Source organism: Botrytis fragariae (assembly GCF_013461495.1).
Source record: "Botrytis fragariae strain BVB16 chromosome Unknown tig00000000, whole genome shotgun sequence".
Classification (NCBI taxonomy): Eukaryota; Fungi; Ascomycota; class Leotiomycetes; order Helotiales; family Sclerotiniaceae; genus Botrytis; species Botrytis fragariae.
Genome location: NW_023500986.1, coordinates 1497668 through 1517538, shown reverse-complemented (window position 1 = coordinate 1517538; position 19871 = coordinate 1497668). Strand labels below are relative to the sequence as shown.

At 45.3% G+C, this 19871-nt stretch overlaps 6 protein-coding genes across 6 annotated transcripts; 3 read left to right on the top strand and 3 right to left on the bottom strand.

The window, feature by feature from the left end:
• Positions 1-570: 570 nt before the first annotated feature.
• Bfra_006688 (uncharacterized protein) lies at positions 571-2427 on the top strand (the record flags this gene model as incomplete). The annotated part of the gene is made up of 1 exon (XM_037337058.1): positions 571-2427. The coding sequence occupies one exon, from the start codon at positions 571-573 to the stop codon at positions 2425-2427; it is 1857 nt and encodes a 618-aa protein (XP_037198424.1).
• Positions 2428-3932: 1505 nt separating this feature from the next.
• Bfra_006687 (putative ef-hand calcium-binding domain protein) lies at positions 3933-4846 on the top strand (the record flags this gene model as incomplete). The annotated part of the gene is made up of 2 exons (XM_037337057.1): positions 3933-3993; positions 4092-4846. 2 exons carry the CDS (start codon positions 3933-3935, stop codon positions 4844-4846), a joined length of 816 nt encoding a protein of 271 aa, XP_037198423.1.
• Positions 4847-5175: 329 nt separating this feature from the next.
• On the bottom strand, positions 5176-7183 carry Bfra_006686 (uncharacterized protein; the record flags this gene model as incomplete). Its single annotated transcript, XM_037337056.1, has 2 exons — positions 5176-5379; positions 5498-7183. The coding sequence occupies 2 exons, from the start codon at positions 7181-7183 to the stop codon at positions 5176-5178; spliced, it is 1890 nt and encodes a 629-aa protein (XP_037198422.1).
• Positions 7184-8343: 1160 nt separating this feature from the next.
• Positions 8344-10971, bottom strand: Bfra_006685 (putative cell surface protein; the record flags this gene model as incomplete). Its single annotated transcript, XM_037337055.1, has 2 exons — positions 8344-10894; positions 10949-10971. 2 exons carry the CDS (start codon positions 10969-10971, stop codon positions 8344-8346), a joined length of 2574 nt encoding a protein of 857 aa, XP_037198421.1.
• A 2915-nt stretch (positions 10972-13886) lies between these two features.
• On the top strand, positions 13887-16472 carry Bfra_006684 (putative fungal zn binuclear cluster domain containing protein; the record flags this gene model as incomplete). The annotated part of the gene is made up of 5 exons (XM_037337054.1): positions 13887-14151; positions 14388-14446; positions 14639-15430; positions 15486-15596; positions 15645-16472. 5 exons carry the CDS (start codon positions 13887-13889, stop codon positions 16470-16472), a joined length of 2055 nt encoding a protein of 684 aa, XP_037198420.1.
• A 698-nt stretch (positions 16473-17170) lies between these two features.
• Bfra_006683 (putative leucine rich repeat domain protein) lies at positions 17171-19254 on the bottom strand (the record flags this gene model as incomplete). The annotated part of the gene is made up of 4 exons (XM_037337053.1): positions 17171-17585; positions 17647-17954; positions 18138-19021; positions 19074-19254. 4 exons carry the CDS (start codon positions 19252-19254, stop codon positions 17171-17173), a joined length of 1788 nt encoding a protein of 595 aa, XP_037198419.1.
• Positions 19255-19871: the final 617 nt, after the last annotated feature.

Below are 19871 nucleotides of genomic sequence, written 5' to 3'. Positions count from 1 at the left end.
TGGGTAATGTATTTGAATGTTCAAAATTGCATCGGTCCAAGGAAACTTCGATGTTCAAGCCAGATTGCAGAATTGGGGAGTGACGATCTAAGGGTTAGGGTAGGATTAGGAGGAGGAGCACGTGTTAAAGTGGGTAGTGATCACTTCCTCGCTCTAGGAGAGACTACTTTCTATAGCTCGATTCTTAGCTTCCTGTGTAATTTTTTCATATTTAAGGAAAGGTTGACCTCTCTCATTTCTTGATTCAAGAGGATACAGAATATTACTTCCATACCATTGTATTAATTATAACTTTTGTGATCTATTGTCTGTTTGATCGACAACATCGAGGAACGCATATCCAATTCACCTATACTTCTTCCCTTATAGATAGCCCCACCAGAAAGATTATCAATTATAGACCACTCGACCTATTTTTAAATCTATTCAATATATCATTCCGTAAATACAACTCGTCAATATCTCACAACACCAGCTTGATAAGTACGCCTCGAAACGAAGACATTGTTCGACGACCGACTATCTTCTCTTGTTTTGCTCAACCGCCCGTTGATGAATTTTAATTTTGAGATGCAAAATTCTATAGAGAGCGTGCTGGAATTGGCGTTACACAAATCCTCACGAGATACTTCATTCGATTTTGGATCGCAGCCAGGAGAACCAAGATTCAATGCCAGTTCGGATCTTGGAGAAAGTGGTGGAGAGCAAGCAGGCGCTGGGGATGATTCTTTTCCGTCCTTGGATGAACTACGAGAAAACATTGTGAGCACACTAGATGCTTCTATCGTAAAATTTAGCGATTTATTATCGCGCCGGGGGATTGTCCAACAGCCAAGACTTTTCAAACTTTCAGATGAATTACTGGGGTTGATTTTAGGCTTTCTTGCAGAGCCACAGCTCTGCGAGCCTCTTCCTACCATTTACCTTCAATCGCGTGCCAAACGGCGTCAACGGAATGAAGAGTTTATAGAGAGCGTAAAAGCGATCCAGAGCCTGCGATTCGTATGCCGAAGAATTTGCAATGTCAGCTCAGTCTTTCTTCTTCCTACCGTGCGTGTTGAATTGAGTGCACAATCCCTTGCGCGCCTTGATATGATCTCTCGTCATCCTACTATCGGCAAAGGCGTTAGAACTGTAAGAGTCATTACTCGTTGCTTGGACCGCATGCCTATTGATAGCTTTGAGAATTTCCGTCATCATAAATCTGAGTACTTGAGTGAAGCTCTAGATGGGGTGGTATCTGATGACGAGGGAGAAGAGTTCAGGATGAGTTGTGAGTTATATCGGCGGTATATATTAAATGGATCAGGTAATAGTATCAATGAAAGTATCTTGCACAATGGGCCGTTTGTGTTTGATGGATCGGATGGTATTATCACTGATAAAAACTTGCGTCAAATCTTCTGGAGCAAAGCTTATGGGCGGTATAAATATCTCCATGCAGAACAAGAAATTCTATCAGAAGAGGGTGTATTTCTGGAGGGCGTTGGCACTGCGGTCGCTCGAATGCCAAGGGCAACAACACTTCATCTTTGCGACAGGGGCGGTGATGACTTTTATGATTACAACCCTCATCCAAGACTTTATTCAACATCAAAATTACTGTTTGATTATTATGAAAACGAGGATGTACTTATCGACGATATTATTAAATCCAAACTTTTTGGGGGTGAGGATGAAAACAATTCATACCTAGGAACCGATACAAGCTGGAATTCACCATCCGCTCAGATACTTCTTAGGCTTCCAGGTGCTATCCACAAGGCTGGCAGGTCACTCGAAAACATCTGTATTGAAATAGAATGTCCCAGCGATCACAGAACTTTGGCCTCATTTGAGGACTTCCAAGAACTTTCAGCTGCGACACAGCGGCTAAAACAGTTCACATTTTATTGCACATATGACGAAGATGATGAAGATGAAGATGATCAGTGGACGCCCACGGAATTAGATGGTTTGGTTAAATACCTTTCTGCGATTGTGAACACAAATGCTCTAGAAAAGATTGACATCAATCTATCACACCATGCTATAGGGCTAGGGAACTTCGACATGGAGGAACAAAATCCATCGGTGCCTTCTTTGGGAACAATTCTCACCAGTCGTATATGGCCGAATCTCAAATCAATATATTTGTCCCGAGTACCGCTTCATCTATCAGAGCTAGAAACATTCATCGACAATCTAAAGTCATTAGATGTAGAAATGAATATACAATATATGTATCTCATAAGTGGCTCGTGGAGCGATGGACTCGAAACATTCAAAAGGAATTTGATTCAAAATTTGGTCCTTAGGGAGCCAATTTCAAGGTCGGAGTGCCGAGCATTACTTTCCAGCGGAAAGCTCTTTTGGGACTGGGACAAGGGGCAATTTTATTGGGACTGTAGCCATTCACTACTGAAAACTAGAACAAGTGATTACTAAGGATGGAGCACACTCGATTCTCCTCCAAGTCTCGAATCAGTGTACCAGGGGAAGTTTGTGCTTTATCCAAGCGAGGATTCATGGTTTACGGCCTTTCATAGTTCGCATGTCACCTTGAATCCACAGCAGCAGTGGAAGCAAGTATAGAGATTCCGATTTGATTGAAAGCCACGGTAGCAATATTATTTGTTAAGTATAAGGGGCATTGAAGTGTATACTTGTCAAGATAGACAGGATGAGGATACCCGGAAGGTTGTAGCTTAATATATATCAGGAGGTATGTAGTCCACGATTTGACATGATAAATTGATCTGTGGAGTTTGGGGCAAGAAAAGAAATTTACTGACTGTTCGAGCAGCACACAGGATAAGAGCATGGAAACACATACCTCCAGGACTACCGGTGATCAAGCTATACGAAAATAGTGTCGTTATCTCAGTGATGACGGACTAAAGCGATATGTAGTTTTAATAGATGTAAAATTTCAACACAACCATGTCCAAGTCATGAAAGCTCCATGAGAAAGCACTACCCAGTGATGTCACAGCACAAGAATGAAACTATTCATCCATCAAGTAAGAATCCACACGATATCGCAATCTAACACACAGTACAAGAAGCTCTTCTCGTAAGCCGCAACGGTAGTCATAGACACAAACTCTCTGAATCAACAAGAGCTGGCCATAACACAATGCTCCGCGACTCCGATGCCTATACCAAATCACTAAAAATAGCCCTCCACTCGAAGTGGTAATCTTCAACCACACATTTCTCGGACATCAGGAGATACTGTATTGCTTTCCACTGGAAGAACATACGGATATGCCGTGCTTTCTAGAGAGACGCGAAGCAAAGGGGCTTTGTGAAGATGTCGTCTAGATCTAGATATGTTTTGTTGATTTTGTTGACCCCCACTAGTTTTGAGCTACGACGCGACGTCCACTGATATTTAGGCTCAGCACAGACCCTTATCAAGGTCCACTGACGAACTCCGGAATCTTATCGACGCTCTAATACAGAGAGAGCATAGCATTGAACCACCAAATATGTTATACTCGAATTGATACTTTCATACAGCTTTCTCTCGTCCGAAAAGGTCCTTCAAGTGTTTATCGCACAAGTGGAATTCTCCATTGGGAAAAAGAGGACATTCAAATGAATGGAAGAAAGTGATTGTATCCGTCATACTCTTCAACACAATCCAAGGTAGGAATCCCTCTACTGATAACGCGCTACAGCACGTCAGGTATGGCTGGCACAGCACATCAAGCACAGTCAGTATGTAAGATGTGATGTTACAGTGACTACATAATCGGACACCGAGCACCGAAGTGTTCTATTGAGATTCAATGGGTCTTGTTTGCTTTGCCATGATGGATAATTGTATATAAGATAAGACTAACACCCTTTTCCTTTCTTGCATTTTGGATATCTAGATTCAATATTACTTTGTGTCGTCTATCTGAACTCTCTGAATTGCGCGAGATATACAAATTTTGGTCAAGATGAGATTCTTATGTTTACATGGAAAAGGCACAAGTGCTGAGATCTTTTCTATTCAATCTGGTATGTTATGTTCTCCTCCCCAGGAATCTTCACCCAAATTCCTATGTTACAATATATTTCCACCATATAAAACCATGTTCTAACGCATAACCTCCCAGCAACATTCCGCCGTCTCCTTCCCCCCTCATATACATTCGAATTCCTCGACGGACCCTACACATCTCCCCCCGCAGCCGGTGTATCCCTCTTCTTCAACCCTCCATATTACGCCTATTACCACTCCTCAGACCCCTCCGCCATCCGCGAATCCTACTCCTACCTCCAGGAACACATTGACAAAAATGGTCCTTACGATGGTGTAATGTGTTTTTCGCAAGGATGTGCGCTCGTCGCAGGTTTCTTACTAGATCATCAGGTTACACGACCACATATTCCTTTACCGTTCAGCTGTGCCATTTTTATCTGTGGAGGCATGCCATTACCTATCGTCGAAGACCTAGGTATCGAAATTCCCAGCTTTGCACGAGATTTGGAAACACAATCCGTAAAAGAACTCTTCGCGACCGCTAACTCGGTCGAAACGGCCAAGCCTGGAGATGATTATTGGAATACAAAGGCCGAGAAAACTTCAATACTGAATGTGGAAAATGTAGATATGGAGAATCCATATGAATTACAAGTTCCTGAGGGATGGAAGATACAGATCCCTACGGTACATATTTATGGGCAGAAAGATCCCCGTCGGTTGGCGGGTCTGAATTTGGCGAGCTTTTGTGCGGGAAAGAAGAAGGTTTGGAATCATGGGGGTGGTCATGATATTCCTAGGTTGTCGACGGTCTCGAATAAGATTGCGGGATTAGTCCAGTGGTGCGCAAGTGCCGTAGGAGAGGGGAGAGAAGCTGAAGGTTTGTGAAGGGGGATTGCATTTGAAAGAGCTTTGTAAGATCATGGTTTCTATAAAGTTTGGCATTGCGAGTTGATTTGAATGGTTCAAAGAGCGCTTTTAATAAGAGGATCTAGGCCATTTCCCCAAGGTCTGTTTGCAACGATATGCGCAGTTTTATATATGGTCGCTTACTCCGAGGGCTGCTGCCATCATTTTAGAATTTAGATGGATGTTGGGCATGTATTTAGCCCCTGCATTTTTTTCACTGCCCAGTGTAATAAGCTGAGGGCATTCTATACAAATTGTATTGCATTTTCACTAAGATAGTCTTAAACCTCACCTTTTCCCTTCATACCTCAAGGCAATATCTTATCTCCTTCTCCTCTCTCTCTCGCCTCCTCCCTTAATCTATAAGGTCCCAGAGGCACCTTGATATCACCCGCATAGCCGATATCTCCCTTCGCCTCTTCCAATTTCTTAGTCATCTTCCCTACCATTTTGGCAATCCATCTATCGTTAACCGTGGCACTGACAAGCGTCTTCTTCATTCCTTTATGAGCCTTATCATTCATCACGAGATTTGATTAGTTACCGAGAAGAAGAAAAAGGGGCAGGGAAATGGGGGGGGGGAGGAAGCATAGCTGATGAGAAATAAGAATCAGAAATGGAAATACATACATCTTTCACTCCTCCCTTCACAATTCCCACCAAATCTCTAAACCCGTGGATCTCCTCATCCATCCATCGTTTCTCCTTCTCCACTTCTACCACCTTACTCGCCTTCACAACGCTGGCCAGCCAATCTAAAAGCTCCTGATCCATCACTATGGGTAATTGTGCATGTGCTGCTATGCGAACTTCGCACTCATCCTTTTTTGTTCCATCATCTCCTTTTTCTTGGGTAGATTCGTCTTCTTCCCCATCTCCCTTTACTTCCCCTCTACTTTTTGTTTTACATGAGCCGGCTTGAACAGGTAATATGTGATCATGATGCGGCAGCAAAAAACTCGGAATCGCAAATGTGGCGTCCGCGCCCCCGAGGCGCACAACTTGTTTCAATGCAATGGTGGAGGGGAGAGTACGATAGACTTGTATGTTGCTGGTGGATAGCGCACAGTGGATATCGTATGTGGAAAGGAAGGGGACTTGTGCAAGAGCAGTGATCGAACCCAGTTGAAGCACGAAGTTGGCGGGTAAGAGCCACTCGTTGATTCGTTGTTGGATTTTGGGGATGGTGGATTCGTCGTCGTCGTCGGTGGTGGGGTCGGGATTGGATGATTTGCGAGATGCGAAGGGTGCGGATGAGAAGATGGGGGAGGTGGGGGAGGAGGGGGGGGTGTAAATCGGGGTGTTTTTGAAGAGTTTCGCGGAGAGGATTTCTTGGATCCATTTTCCGGATCCGGTGGCTGTCAGGGAGGAGATTTTCACGGGGTGGAAGTGCGCGAGTGGGTTGAGGAGCAGCCGGAGGAGCATGGGGAGTCGATGCAGAAAGGCGCGGATGTGGGGTGGTGCTAGGGTTTGGAGCGTGGTGACTTTGATGGAGCGGGATGGTGGGTGTGTGATGGATGGATGGTGGTGCAGTTGGGAACAGATTGCTGCGCGGATATCGTTGTTGCTGTTTTCGTTGACGGTTTCGCGGGGGTGGGTGCTGTGGGGGTTTTGTTCGGACTTGGATTGCACGAGGTGCTGGATTTCTTGACGGCAGATTTCAATGCTGTTTGTGGAACGGATCATCTGGATGGTTTTGATGTATTGTTCATTGGCTGCTTCGGTGTCGTCTGGAGTGATGGTTCTGATGACCTTGATGCCCTCTTTTACATCTGTATCTATTGGTGCATGTCCATCGACCATGTCAGCTTTTACCGTTCTATCCTCGTTTTGATTGATGTTGATATTCCCAATCCCGTCCTCAAATTCCACCTCGTTCCCCTTAACAGCTCTCAACATTTTCGAATCCACCTCCCACACCTCATTCTCTCTTTTCTCATCATTGTTCTTCCGTGCAGTCCCATCTTCCGCATCTTTAAAACTCGACTCTCCCTCCCCACCCTTCACACTTACAAAGCAATCTCCCACTTCAATCCCCCTCCCCAACCTCACCACGACCTCCTCACACGCAATCCCGATTTCGATTTCCTCCACCTCCTCCCCCTCCCCTACCACCATCTTCAACCCCACCTCCACCCCATGCACCACCAAACTCATCGCACTCACCCGCAACGTCACCCCCCTCACCACCATCAACCCATCCACCTCCGTATCAATCTCCAACCCCGGAATATCAAAAATCCCCACCCGATCCTCAATAAACTGCAACCCAAACCGTCTCAACAACAACACCCTCCTCAACTGTCTCCTCAACATCTTTCCCACAACCGGAAATTGGAAAAGACACACAACAGGCACACCCCCCCAACACACAACCGCAAACAGATAGTAGAAAAGCCAACTCGTCCTACAAACACAGTAGATCAAATCCAGCATCGCAGCCAGCTGCCACAAAGGAAGATGACGCAGAATCCTCCCACTCCCACTCCCATCAAGTTCCCCCTTCTCTCTCCGATCACCAACCTCTCTCTTCCTCTCCCTCTCCCTCTCACCCCCCCCAAGCAAAATCGCCTCCAAAACCGGCGCCCCAGAAAATATCCAATAAACCGGCCATCGAAACGGAATACACAGACCCAAGATCAACAAGACGTACAGATATGGCGAAGAGATCAAATAGCACGAATGATGATAAATGTTATCTTTCCTCGTACGGGGCACCTGATTATCCATGCCTATGCTTGACTTTGCGATCAAGCTTTGCTCCGCACCGTGCGTGTGTATGTGGCTGAATTAAAGTTGCAGTATACTGATCCTATGGACGGGAAATATATAAGATTAAAAATACGATAGGTAGAGCCTCTGTATATACACGAAGGGAAATGATGGAGGAGAGATCTTGTAGACGATAAAGTTAATGTGTAAGGAAGATCAATTCCATAGAATCGCCAAAGTGATCGACAGGTACAAGTACTAGGTAAATAGGTAAAATCTTACACTTACGAAGTTTCCAAAGTCCCAGATCGAAGAAAAGGGGTGGGAAGGAAAACATTGAAGTTTACATAGAAACGACGTCATTGTTAGATATCAATGTCATTGACTAGTATAAAAATTTCGTTCCATAAAGAAAACTAGCTAAACTTCTAGTCTCAAGCCACCAAGAATGAAAGACACTTGGGTTTCTTTCATGATTATAGATAGGTATTCGCCTGCTTTAATTTAAATCTTTTAGTGCGAAGTTATTTACCAAATTCCGATGAACATGTTCATTTAATCACGTTTCATTTTGCAACTTCAAGATTTTGTAAATATCATCATATTCATTCCATTCCCTTCCATAGATAAATAAACCTAACTAATATACATGAAAGCCTTAAGCCCGAATAAGACAACGTAAGAAACCATTAAATCATCATAATAATCATAAATCACATGAATAATATCATTTAATCGACCGCTCGCCTGCCTGTCGAATTCATTTACAAAACTCGGTTGTTGGTGGTGTTTCCAAACTCAGAATTTTCTCCCAATCTGTTTTCGCTTGAGAGGCCATGGGTACCAGTTGATCCGGTCAAGCCAGAACCATGGCTGAGACCAGAGGAAGTGGTGTTGTGTCCAGTGAGGCCTGAACCGTGGCTTAAGCCTGTGGTACCGGTGGAAGTGGTGTTGTTACCAGTCAAACCAACGTCATGCTTCAAACCAGTAACATTGTTACCCGAAGAACCGGTGTTGTAACCAGTTAAACCGGATCCGTGAAGACCGGAGCCATGGCTCAAACCTGTAGTGCCGGTAGATGTGGCGTTGTGACCAGTGAGCCCAGAGCCGTGGCTCAAACCTGTGGTACCAGTAGAAGTGGCGTTGTGTCCAGTCAGTCCAGAACCATGGCTCAAGCCCGTGGTACCAGCAGACGCGGTGTTGTGACCAGCTAGATTATCGTGCTTCAAACCAGAGCCTGAAGAAGTGTTGCCCAATGGGGCGGAGTGAATTTCATTCTCCAATCCTCTACTCTTGCTGTGCTCATGTCCGCCACCGGTAGAAAAGCTGTGATCTTCACCGTGATCACGTCCAACTCCTCTAACTCCTTCATCTCCAGGGCGATGTTCATGTTGGTCAATCTTTCCTTCTCGAAGAGCAGCATTGGCTGCGGGATCGTCCATGACTGGAGCAGTGAAGATATGATCAGGGCCAGTGGAGTTATGAACTGGAGGTTCGATGTTTGAATTGTGGCCGTGGGTGTTGTCAGAGACTTGGACATTTCCGCGAGGGGCACCTGGAACACCAGATCCTACAGAACCAGCTGATACTGAATGCCCGCTCTCATGAGGGAATCCAGTAGGTCCGTTGACACCACGGTTTCTCTCAGCGCCATGGAGTTTATCCCCGATATCTTTACCCACAGGCTTTTGATCAAGACCATGAGTGTTGTGATGCTTATTGGCTTCGTAAGCTGTTCCTGCAGCGCCTCCTGCAAGGGCGGCATCTCTACCGTAGTGGTGACCTTCCTTGGAGCGATCACTGTCGACCCTTGGATCCACCTTATTCTCAATATTTGAGGAATGGGGGCCAGCTGTAGTGTGTGATGTGTTGTGGTGATGTTTATCAGCCTCGTATGCGGCAGTTCCGGCTCCACCAGCAAGAGCAGCATCCCGTCCATAGTGATGTTGCTCTCTTGAGCGATCACTATCAACTCTTGGATCGACCTTATTCTCGATATTTGAAGAGTGAGGACCAGCAGTAGTGTTAGCAGAGTTATGATGATGCTTGTTGGCTTCGTATGCAGCTCCACCAACAGCTCCAGCTACAGTAGCATCACGTCCATAATGGTGGTTTTGTTGCTTTGAGAGATCGCTATCCACTCGTGGGTCTGCTTTGTTGGCTAAGTTGGATGTGTGTGGTCCGGCAGTGGTGTTATGTCCATGTCCAGTTTCATAAGCTCCAACTGGGATTACGCCAGCAGCAGCAGAAGTACCCTTACTACCATGAACACCGTCAGCCTCTTCAGCGCCACCACCTTCAACTAGGCCTTTAGATTGAGGGCCATGTCCGTGATGAGTATGAGCATCTTCAGTACGAATTCCGGAACCACTCAAATGAGGATCCAGAAGATTTGCAGTCGCCGTGGTATGAGGTCCAGTAGTTCCTCGAAGACCACCCTGGCTGTGTTGGTTGTTATGATGATGAACGCCCTCTCCAACAGCTCCTGCGGTGCCAATTGCGGCAGTATCACGACCTAAGTGATGTCCTGAGGAGCTGGTTGTGGTTGTACCGTAAGCATCTTTAGTGCCGTAACCAGAGGAAGTCTTGTTTGGAAGACGATTTCCATCCAAATCTGAATCGACTCTTGGGTCAGCGGCATTCAATGCAGCCGAGTTATGTATTCCGTGGGAACCCTCAGCATGTCCATGAGTTGGATGGGATCCAAGACTAGTATTTTCATGCTTTCGGTGTTCGTGTTCAGCTAACCCTGCAGCACCAACTGCTCCACTTCCAATGGCGGCATCTCTGCCAAGGTGGGAATTTCCGTGACTGTCGACGTTGTCTCTACCATGAGTATTTAAACCGTTTCCTGAAGGAATACTGGTAACACCACCCAAGCCTGAAGTAGTGTTTGATGGAACACCAGCATTGTGTGACGAGAGAGGATCTCTAGTGTTGTGTCCTGTAAGCCCGGCTTCATTTGTGCGAGCTGCGGAATCGATGCCATGAGCATGTGCATTTGGTCCAGTGGTAGTTGAACCAAATTCAGAATCTCTAGGTCTGTGAGGAACGTTGTCTTGAGCAAGTCCTCCTGATGTATGGCTTAGACCTGCTGGTGTAGGATTTGCGTGGGTGGTATGAGATGTATGACTGGCATCGGTGACTGCGGGTGGGTGGGTTTCGGAGTGGGGGCCCTTTGCGAGATGGCTTCCTTCGCCAGCGTTCGAGTGAGCAGCTCCATGCTTTTCAGCCTTCTTCTCCTCTTTCTGCTCAATCTTCTCGGCCTTCTTCTCTTCCTTAACTTCCTTCTCGTGTTCCGGAGTAGTGCCGTGACTATTCAAAGGTTAGCATTTGCCAAATTGGTAGTTGTAGGTTAAGATATCTTACAGGAGTGCCTTGATCTTATCCATGATTGCGGTTTGGAAGATTTTTGATTGTAGTATGTGGTATGTATGTATTTAACTGGTTGTTGATGTACGTGAAAGTGCGATGATTAAGTTTGTGAACTAAGGGGTATCTTAAGCAAGTAGTAAATAGTATATGGGAAGAAATCGAAAGTAATGCGGCAATAGCGAAGTATTTGTATCATTGTCCTTGGCCCCAAAGCGTCTTTGACAAGTATTTGACAAGCTAAATCAAGGTAATTGAGGGGTAGATTTCGATATGAACGATGTCGTCAGCCTCCACAACTTGCCATCCACAGAAAGGACGGCATTCTGTTGTAGCTTGGTCTAACTGTCTCATAACGGGTTGAAAGGCTGGCTGATTGGCTAGCAAACGCGTTGAATGATGTAAAAGTTACCGGGAAGATGGCGCAACAAACGACCAAATTGTGGTGGAGTGAATTGTGCTGCTGATATCAAGGTCTGATCTCAAAGAAGCTCTCCACATCAGGTTAGCTTTCCGTTGAACTATGCATTGATGTAAGGACCTAGGAAATCTTGCATTCCCATCCTACTTATTACCAAGTGTCACCCCCAACATGACATTCTACCACCCTTCTCGTGAGAGATGATGCAACTGGTGAATAAGATCTACCGGTACATCGGGAGTTTTCAGCAAATTATGATGAATCCCACTTCTCGTGGTGGACTCGTATACTATTTGGGGATGCACAAAATGTCACCCAGACATCCAGATCGAATCAACAGGAATAGAACAGGTAAAAGGGAGATAAAGTTGGCAGGGACCCGCAAATGATCTGTTTGATGTTGCCGTGGTGCCTGCAGTCAAAGAATCTTTTACAGGTAGGTATGAGAAGGCTGTCCCCGCATTTTTCATTTGCCCCTCTTTTCCGCCACATTGTGTGGCTGCTTGACATCATCTGAAAGCGTGATCATGGATTTATGAATTTATGATGCTGTCTTTCAAATTCTTATGTTGTGCCTGTTGAACTTTCAATGCTTCCAAGTTTTCTCTTCTTTTCTCTTCTCTTCTCTTCTCATCTCTTCTCATCATACAAGGTACACGCCACAATGAAAAGATATCCACAGCCACAACCTGATTTTACAGTCATTGTGCTTTACTCTGCCTACCCACATGAATTGTCTTGAGCCTCCTGGTAGCTTCAAGTCCTTTTAGAATTAAGAGCGAGTTCACGCCATCGTATAAAAAAAACAGTGGTTGTGTTTCCTTCGCTCGTGGAGAATTGTTTTACATTTGAAAGTGGGCTGGCTGGTCGGATTGCAATTCGAGCCACCTCTATTGTGATCCAGATTCGTCAATTGATGTCAACACGCCAAAAGATAATAATAAAGCGAACGCTCAGTGTTTTCTCTATCGCAATTTGAATCCACTTCACTGGCGATGTTAAGCTGTCGTGCAATTCTTGTCGTAACGGCAGTAAGTAGAGATCGCAGTTATCGTTGCGATGGAGACAATGGTGCGGAGAATCTTGTTGCAAATATGTGAGACGAGAACGATGAAGGGGCTCTTGAAGTGTCCCACAGTGATGAAAATGTACACCATGTGCCTACTGCCTACTGCCTACTGCCTACTGCCTACTTGTTATTATTGTATACACATCACCAAACACTGAACGGATAGGGATGAACCAGTCAACATTGCTATCTCGTGACAATCCTGTGATTAAACAACATTTCTGCATTTGTTGCATATCTACTGATTTGGAATTATCTGGAATTTGCTCTAATGATTTGGAATAACGTTTGAATTTGAATTGGACATCGTTTCACGCTTACGAGCTTCTTACTGTTCCGGCGATCTTCTAAATGGAATGATTAGCATTTTTCTAGATCCGATACCTTTCTTCCATGGATCAATGATAAACCTTCACACGTTTTCAATCTACGAACGGGTACAATAGCACACTCGTTCTTGAAGATGCATCACATTGTACACTTACCTAATGGTAGTAGTAGTAATAATAGGAGTAAATTCTTAATTGATTCACGTTCCATCTACAGCCAATGCTACGCCGACCATGTGATACGCCTGTGTAGTCTCCAGTGAGTGTCTCGAGAGTATCTGGATAGTGGCTATACTTATCTATCTATGCACCACAAAGCAACTGTTTTCCCAATTCATGATCTGCGATGTTGCTCGCCACTTCTCCTACTCATCAATCATTTCCTTCTATGTACAATTCGATCGGCCTTCACACAAAACAGAGATCCAATGAATGGAAGCAAACACATGTTAGAGTATCGGTACAACAGTCCCGGGCCGTGCTATCATCTTTGACTTTTCTGATAACACGATCATCCCGATGCGATCCCTTTGCTCCGGACTGGCAATATCAAAAACGCGGGGGATCTGTTGTCCTACCCCAAACTGGGGTATTCCTAATTGTGAGCCTATCAGTATCGTGTTCTCTGTTGTGCAACCTCGCTTTCAGGTACTTGCAAGGTGGTCGACAGTGGATAAATAGATATGGAGTAGATGGGATAATCTAATGTGGAGATCTTGGATGGTTGGGCTCGACTCTTCGAGACCCAGTAGCCAGCTCCGAGAAGATGGATGAGACTTGGAGGGTTGAAATGGTGCCCCTGATTCTCTATACTCTCACAGCCTTGAATCAATCGCGCAGCGTAACAGAGCTCGAGCACCCACCTAGTGTGAGAAGCGAGGATATGAGGTATATGTGACCACTGACCAGCGTCACCGCCGTTCAATTGCAAAACCCCCCTGTGAATGAATGAGTCCCGAGTGTTATGTACTGTATATAAGAGGGAGAAGGACCAATGGCAACTAGTGACAAGCTGAAACCCCAAGCCATCACACCCATCATGTCTACCTAGACACTTGGTGAATCACCAAAAGTTTCTCCGAGACCGATGCATTAACCAGGATATCTGGGTGGCATATGCATGATACAAATGAAATTCTATCGTCTGATCACCCAATTCATACAAATACCAACGAGCCGGCCATGATCGAATCTCCACATCAAAACTTTGAATCTCGTATCCAATCCTCATCAAATCCCGATACCTCTTTAGGGTATGGGGCCCGATGCTTCTTAGAGGAAGAGGAAGAGGTCCCGACAAAGCATCGCAAGGATCCCAGAGGCACCAGCAAGGGCCTTTACCCCGCACGCTGTTTCCCACTCGCTGATCCTCCCCAGCTATGTCAGTGGCCTGTCTGTCACCTGCAGCGCTGGAAATCTTTTTTGGTAACTTCCTGTCAGATGTAGTGCAACCATTCGCGCGCAAGAAGACCTCCAACATTATTTCGAGATTATTTTACTCAATCCTTTCAGCTCGGCCTTTGCATCTCAATTTTTGTAACATAGAACGAGGGCTCTCGGTGGAATATTCGAAAAGTATATATTTATCTGTACCTGATGCTCTGCACATCTCGCTAGTATGCTTCTGTATACCAAAAAGGCTCCCCCGAAAGTTCCTAAGAAAAGGTCGAGAGCTGGTAAGTGTCGATTCACTATTTCGGATCATCATGGCTAACATTGATTGTTATAAAAGGATGTATACATTGGTGAGTTGGCTCATTTCGTAGTTGGTCTTGATTGATTTGCGCTGTACTAATCGTGACATAGTAAGGAAAAGGTACGGAATCTGACCATCAATCAACCCATGCAAGTCTTAACAACAACCACAGAAAAAGAAATGTAACGAAGAACGTCCGCAATGCAACAGATGTACAGAACGAGGCCTGCAATGCGAATATGAAGCAGTAAAGCCACGAAAACGAAGAAGGGCGTCCTATGCGGAATCTGCCCTCTCGCTCGAATATGGCTCCCCAGGCTCCGATCGCGAACGATGGCCGCGACAGTATTCGCAAGGGCTCAGCATAATTACAGACAAAAGTGCGGAAGGTGTGCCAAACAGTTGGGAGGAAACGACGGAATATCCACTATCTGCAACTTCTGAGCAGTCGGGCTTTACTTGGGGAAGCTTTTATGATAATGACAACGAAGTGGAAGAAATAATACGAGAAGATCCATTTGACAATTCTTCTTCTGGAAGCACACTGGTTCGATCACGAAGTCAATATCCAGATTTAGCAATGATTGCTCCTTCCCCTGTTGCATCTCCTCTTCTCGAATTTAGTTCACCAGTGTTTCTAGAATTCGCAGAGAGAAGAAACCGCAGGGCTCTCGTGGACCATTTCTGCAATACTCTGTCTCATCTCATTGTGTTCAAAGAAGATACGGGAAATCCATTTCGGCAACTTATTCTACCATTGTCTCACGCCAGTTCACCAGTGATGAATGCAATATTCGCATTGAGTAGTGCACATATGGAATATAGGGGAGTGGAGAATGAAGAGAAATCCTCGGATTTTCACAACAACGCTTTACAAGGATTGGCAAAGCTCATTCAACAAAACGATCAGGCAAATAGAGAAGAAATTCTAGGCGCAATAATGTTACTCGTTTACTACGAAGTGGTAAGTCATATTACTTCCGGATTAATTATTGTGGCGCAAATTAATCTTGTTTTAGCTCGTACAACGCGGAAACTCGAGTATTGTACATGGTCATCTGAAAGGAGCGATGACGATTATGGATTCTAGACGTCAGGAACCGAGTCCGACGAGCCTATTTCTCGAGCGGGTATGTTCTTCGCTGATTATCATACGGGCTTGTTTCTAATTGAACTAGGCCTTCCGATTTTACGATGTCATTACAGCTCTTTCTCTAGGTACACCTCCAACTACTACTTCGCAGCCTACAGCAAGCCCATTTCCTTTACCGTTTTCACCCAATGATGCAAACAAGAATTCACCATTAGATTCGGTTGACACACTCCTTGGTCTTTCGACAGAACTATGGCCAATTATTCATCGACTTGCACACCTGCTATCTTACAAGTCTTCTCTTCAATCCGCAATTGAAGGTAATCAATTGAGTAAAGCAAGTGTTCTACGGACTGAATTAGAAAGTACATCTCAGGCTATAGAGATGGCTCTTACGAACTGGAAGCCAAGTTTCGTGGCTAAAGGACCTTCCTCACCCAGGGAGGATAACGAAGAAGACGATGCTTCCTCGAAGTATGATATTACTCCCGAGGAAGCACGTATGCAAACCATCCTTAACAATGCCGAAGCATATCGTCACTCCGCGTTCATATATCTCTATCGTACCATTCAATCTCACCCCAGGTCCCATCCTTTGGTCCAAAAACATACAAATCTTTCACTAATCGCTTGTGCCAATGTTGTCGGACTAGCGGAGCTATGCGATGATGCACCAATGTCTGCGTTATTATGGCCATTATTTGTGGCAGCATGCGAAGCTGAATCGGAAACGGATAGGGAATTAGCGACGAAGGCTTTTGAGGGAACAGAGAGGAGACAGGGAATGCAGAATATTTTGCGTGCTTGGGAAGTGGTGCAAGAGGTTTGGATTAGGGCAGATAAGGGGATCTATGAGGATGGGGATTGGCGGGAAATTTGTGATAGCAAAGGGTGGAACATTGTTCTGGGATAGGGGAGGTACTGCTACAGTCGAAAATGTCACGCGTCCGACAAGTGATAATAGTTCGTCCAAAAGTACGCTGTTGCTTAGGAGGTTGGGGGATACATTTACTGCGGCTTGTCTGGGAATTCTTGCAACCAAAAAGAAGTTGTTTACATTTTTCAGAACCAGGGGCGAATATCAATATCCAACATCAAGCGGGTAAATCTACCAGTCGCGAATTACCAGTGAATAAGACCTCCAATTTTGGTTGTGGAGGGTGAGATGGGATGCTATTTGGACATTGATTTGATGATTTAATGAGAAGTTTGTTGGATCCAGTCTGGGATAAATGCATGGTAATTGGGGTAGGTGGTCCTGGAATTGGCATTGACATTGGATTGGCGAGGAGTTGTATATATGGTTGTACATTGTTAGTCATGGTATGGAGTGTATATCTGGGTTTTGAAATTGAAACCCAAAACCAAAATGAAATACAAAATCGAAAACTTTCATTGAATCTTGGAGGCCTGGTGTTCAAAGTATCTTGTTTAGGTAATACTGGGTCGAAAACTTTCATTGAACCTTGGAGGCCTGGTGTTCAAAGTATCTTGTCTAGGTAATACTGGGAAATGTAATTCAAGGATACAAATTGAGATTTTGCCATACCAGCCGAATCAACCCAGCTAAACCCATCGCAAAAGTCCAAATCACAACCCGCCCGCATTCATCTAAAACAGCTTAACTGTCAACTTCCCACCCCAACGCAAAACCTCCCTCTTTCTCCACTTCCTCAGCTCCTCCACAATATCAACATCATGCACTCCATCATTTCCCTGCTCCTCTTTCCCCATCGCCGTCGCGGTGCGAATATCCTCCTGGCTTAGAAACGAAAAGTCACGAGCGAGCTCCTTGTGATAGGCATCCGCATCCTGATCATCCGTGATCGAAGCACCGCCACCACCACCGTCCGCAGATCGCGCCTCGGGGAGAAATTCGAGGATGAGTTCTCGAAGGCCGGGGTAGAGGAGCGGAGCGCGTCGGCTTGTGAGATTTTTTTGGGTGTTTTGGATTGTGAATTCTTGCAAGGAGAGACGGCGGATGAAGTGTTGGAGCGCGGGGAAGAGTGAGGTGCTTGAGTTTGAGCTTGAGTTTGAGTTTGATTTTGATTTGCGGGGGAGGGAAGTGAGGGTTAGGGTGTGTAGACGTGGGGTGCTGAAGGGGTCGAAGGGGGGTGGGGATCTTGTGGGGGGTTTGGGATGGGTCTGAGATGTTGGGGGGTGTGGTTGTGATTGGGGCTTTGTCGGAGTGGGAGTGGGAGTTTTTGTTGTAGGGTTTGGTAGGTAGTGGATGATGTGTTACGATAGAGTGGTGGATACGGAGGATTTCTAGACGGGGCTGCCATTTTCGAGAGAGGTAAGGGATGCTGTGTTCTTGGGCGTGGATATCGATGCCGGATCCGGCTCCGATGGGTGAATTGGGGCGGGTGGATCCGATGTCTAGGACTTGTAGAGACTGTAGGTTGTAGGTATTAGTATTGTCTATTCAGGAAGGGATTTGGGGGAAATGAAAAAGGTCTGTTGATGCTGAATGGAGAGGCGGAAAGTGTACATATTCTGAAGCATATAAACGAGAGATTGGGAGCGAGGAATAAAACTAGACGATAGGTATGATATATGGTGAATCAATCAAGCTTACATTGGTGCTGGCCAGGAGGATTTTAGATGCAAGAGCTGTGAATTTGTTGTTTGATATGTAGAGATGGGTCAGGCCTGTAACCAGTAGAAGATTATCTTCAGCATTATTCCTTCGCTCAAGAATGTTCATGCCATTCCTAGAGCTTTCAACCTCTTGAATACAGTCGGGACGAAGAGTAGTTATTGTAGTCGGAGACGAGTCGCTACTTTCGTTAATCTCACAGTAAATTGGAGGGTCTTCGAACAGATGATCGTCTGTTGCACGGAGAGGACCATGTTTGTAATTTGGCAATCGTTCCAGAAAGCAGCCTCGTATCAGAGGATAGATCAAATTGTCAGTCAAGAGATTATCACGAAGGTCTAACGACCAAATCTGCCTTCTAGAGTTGGTCACAATGGGAGGTAACATGGTATCTGTCAATCTCAGACCTCGCAGCTTCAAGATTCTCAGTTTTGGAAGATTCTGTATGGTGAACATCCCTCTCCAATTTGTGCTGCAAGCTGTCTCAGATGCGTCAAGATATATCAGGTTCTTGGTTATATTTTGATTGAGAATCAGGGAGTAGTTGAATGTATTGCAACCAGCCGCGCTCAAGAATTCTGGCTGCGGCGCTCCATTATAATCACCTGGCAGGTCAGCGCCAGTAGCCAAGCCGTAGTCTTCGGGGCATGTTGGTGCGAGAAGAATGCAATTGAGATCTGGAAAATTCCTGACGAACTTAAAGAACCACTCAGGCTTCAGATTGGGCCCAAATACAACGCAATCTTTCGTTTGAGCTCTGTCACGTCTGATCTCGTGTAGTGCACGCAGGTCAAGAATTCGAACTCTCTTGAGCGTCTTGAGATCATGTTTTGTAGAGGCAAAGAAGAATTTGGTAACAACTCCTAGATTTAGTCAGTGGACAAGTCTGTGAGACTGATCAGACTAAACCCTCACCACAAGGTTCCTTTCTTTGGGCTAGGTCTCGGAATGGGTTAGCCCAAAGATAATTGCCAAATTTCTCATTGAAGTGAGAATTGACGAGACAGCCAAAGTAGAGATCGAAGGTGTTAAGATACGGGGCAACGAGGGTTGCAACATCTTTGTTGAGCTCATGATATGCAGGTAGAGGGTCCATATTGTCTGCAATTGACTGATTAAGCCTTTGGAATTAATTGTAAAGCTCCGGGTTTGGCATGGAAACATTGCCGTCAACGACCCAGAACTTTGGAGGAGGAAAGTCCAATGCGATCAAATTGACAAGCGATACATCCCCATCTTTCCAATAATTGGCCCATCGTTTGGAGGTTCGATGATGAGATGTTTGTGATGACCTAGAACGTGATCACTGAAAAATTACAATCAGTGGTATGCTGATGGAGATTCCAATGATACTGTGGCTATGCCCTCGGAGGTCGGAAACCCCAACCATCACCAATAAAGAAGTTTGGGGTGGATGGCTGCTTTAACGATTTTTGGACAAACACCTATCACGCCCGATTCTCCATATACAGAAATATCGACAACAGGACTGCTCTGGATTTTATTATATAGAGCAAATTAAACGAAAGGTGGAGAGTCTGATACGGATATGAGCCTGTGGTAGTCAAAATTTGGTAAGGCGGGCTGTGGCTCTTCAACATTCAGTCAACGCCACTACAACAATCACCACGAAGCCTTAAACGAAATTTCGTCTATCATTTGGTAGTCGGCTCTGACATCACCGTCTTACAGCGATTGTTTGCAGCTGGGTCG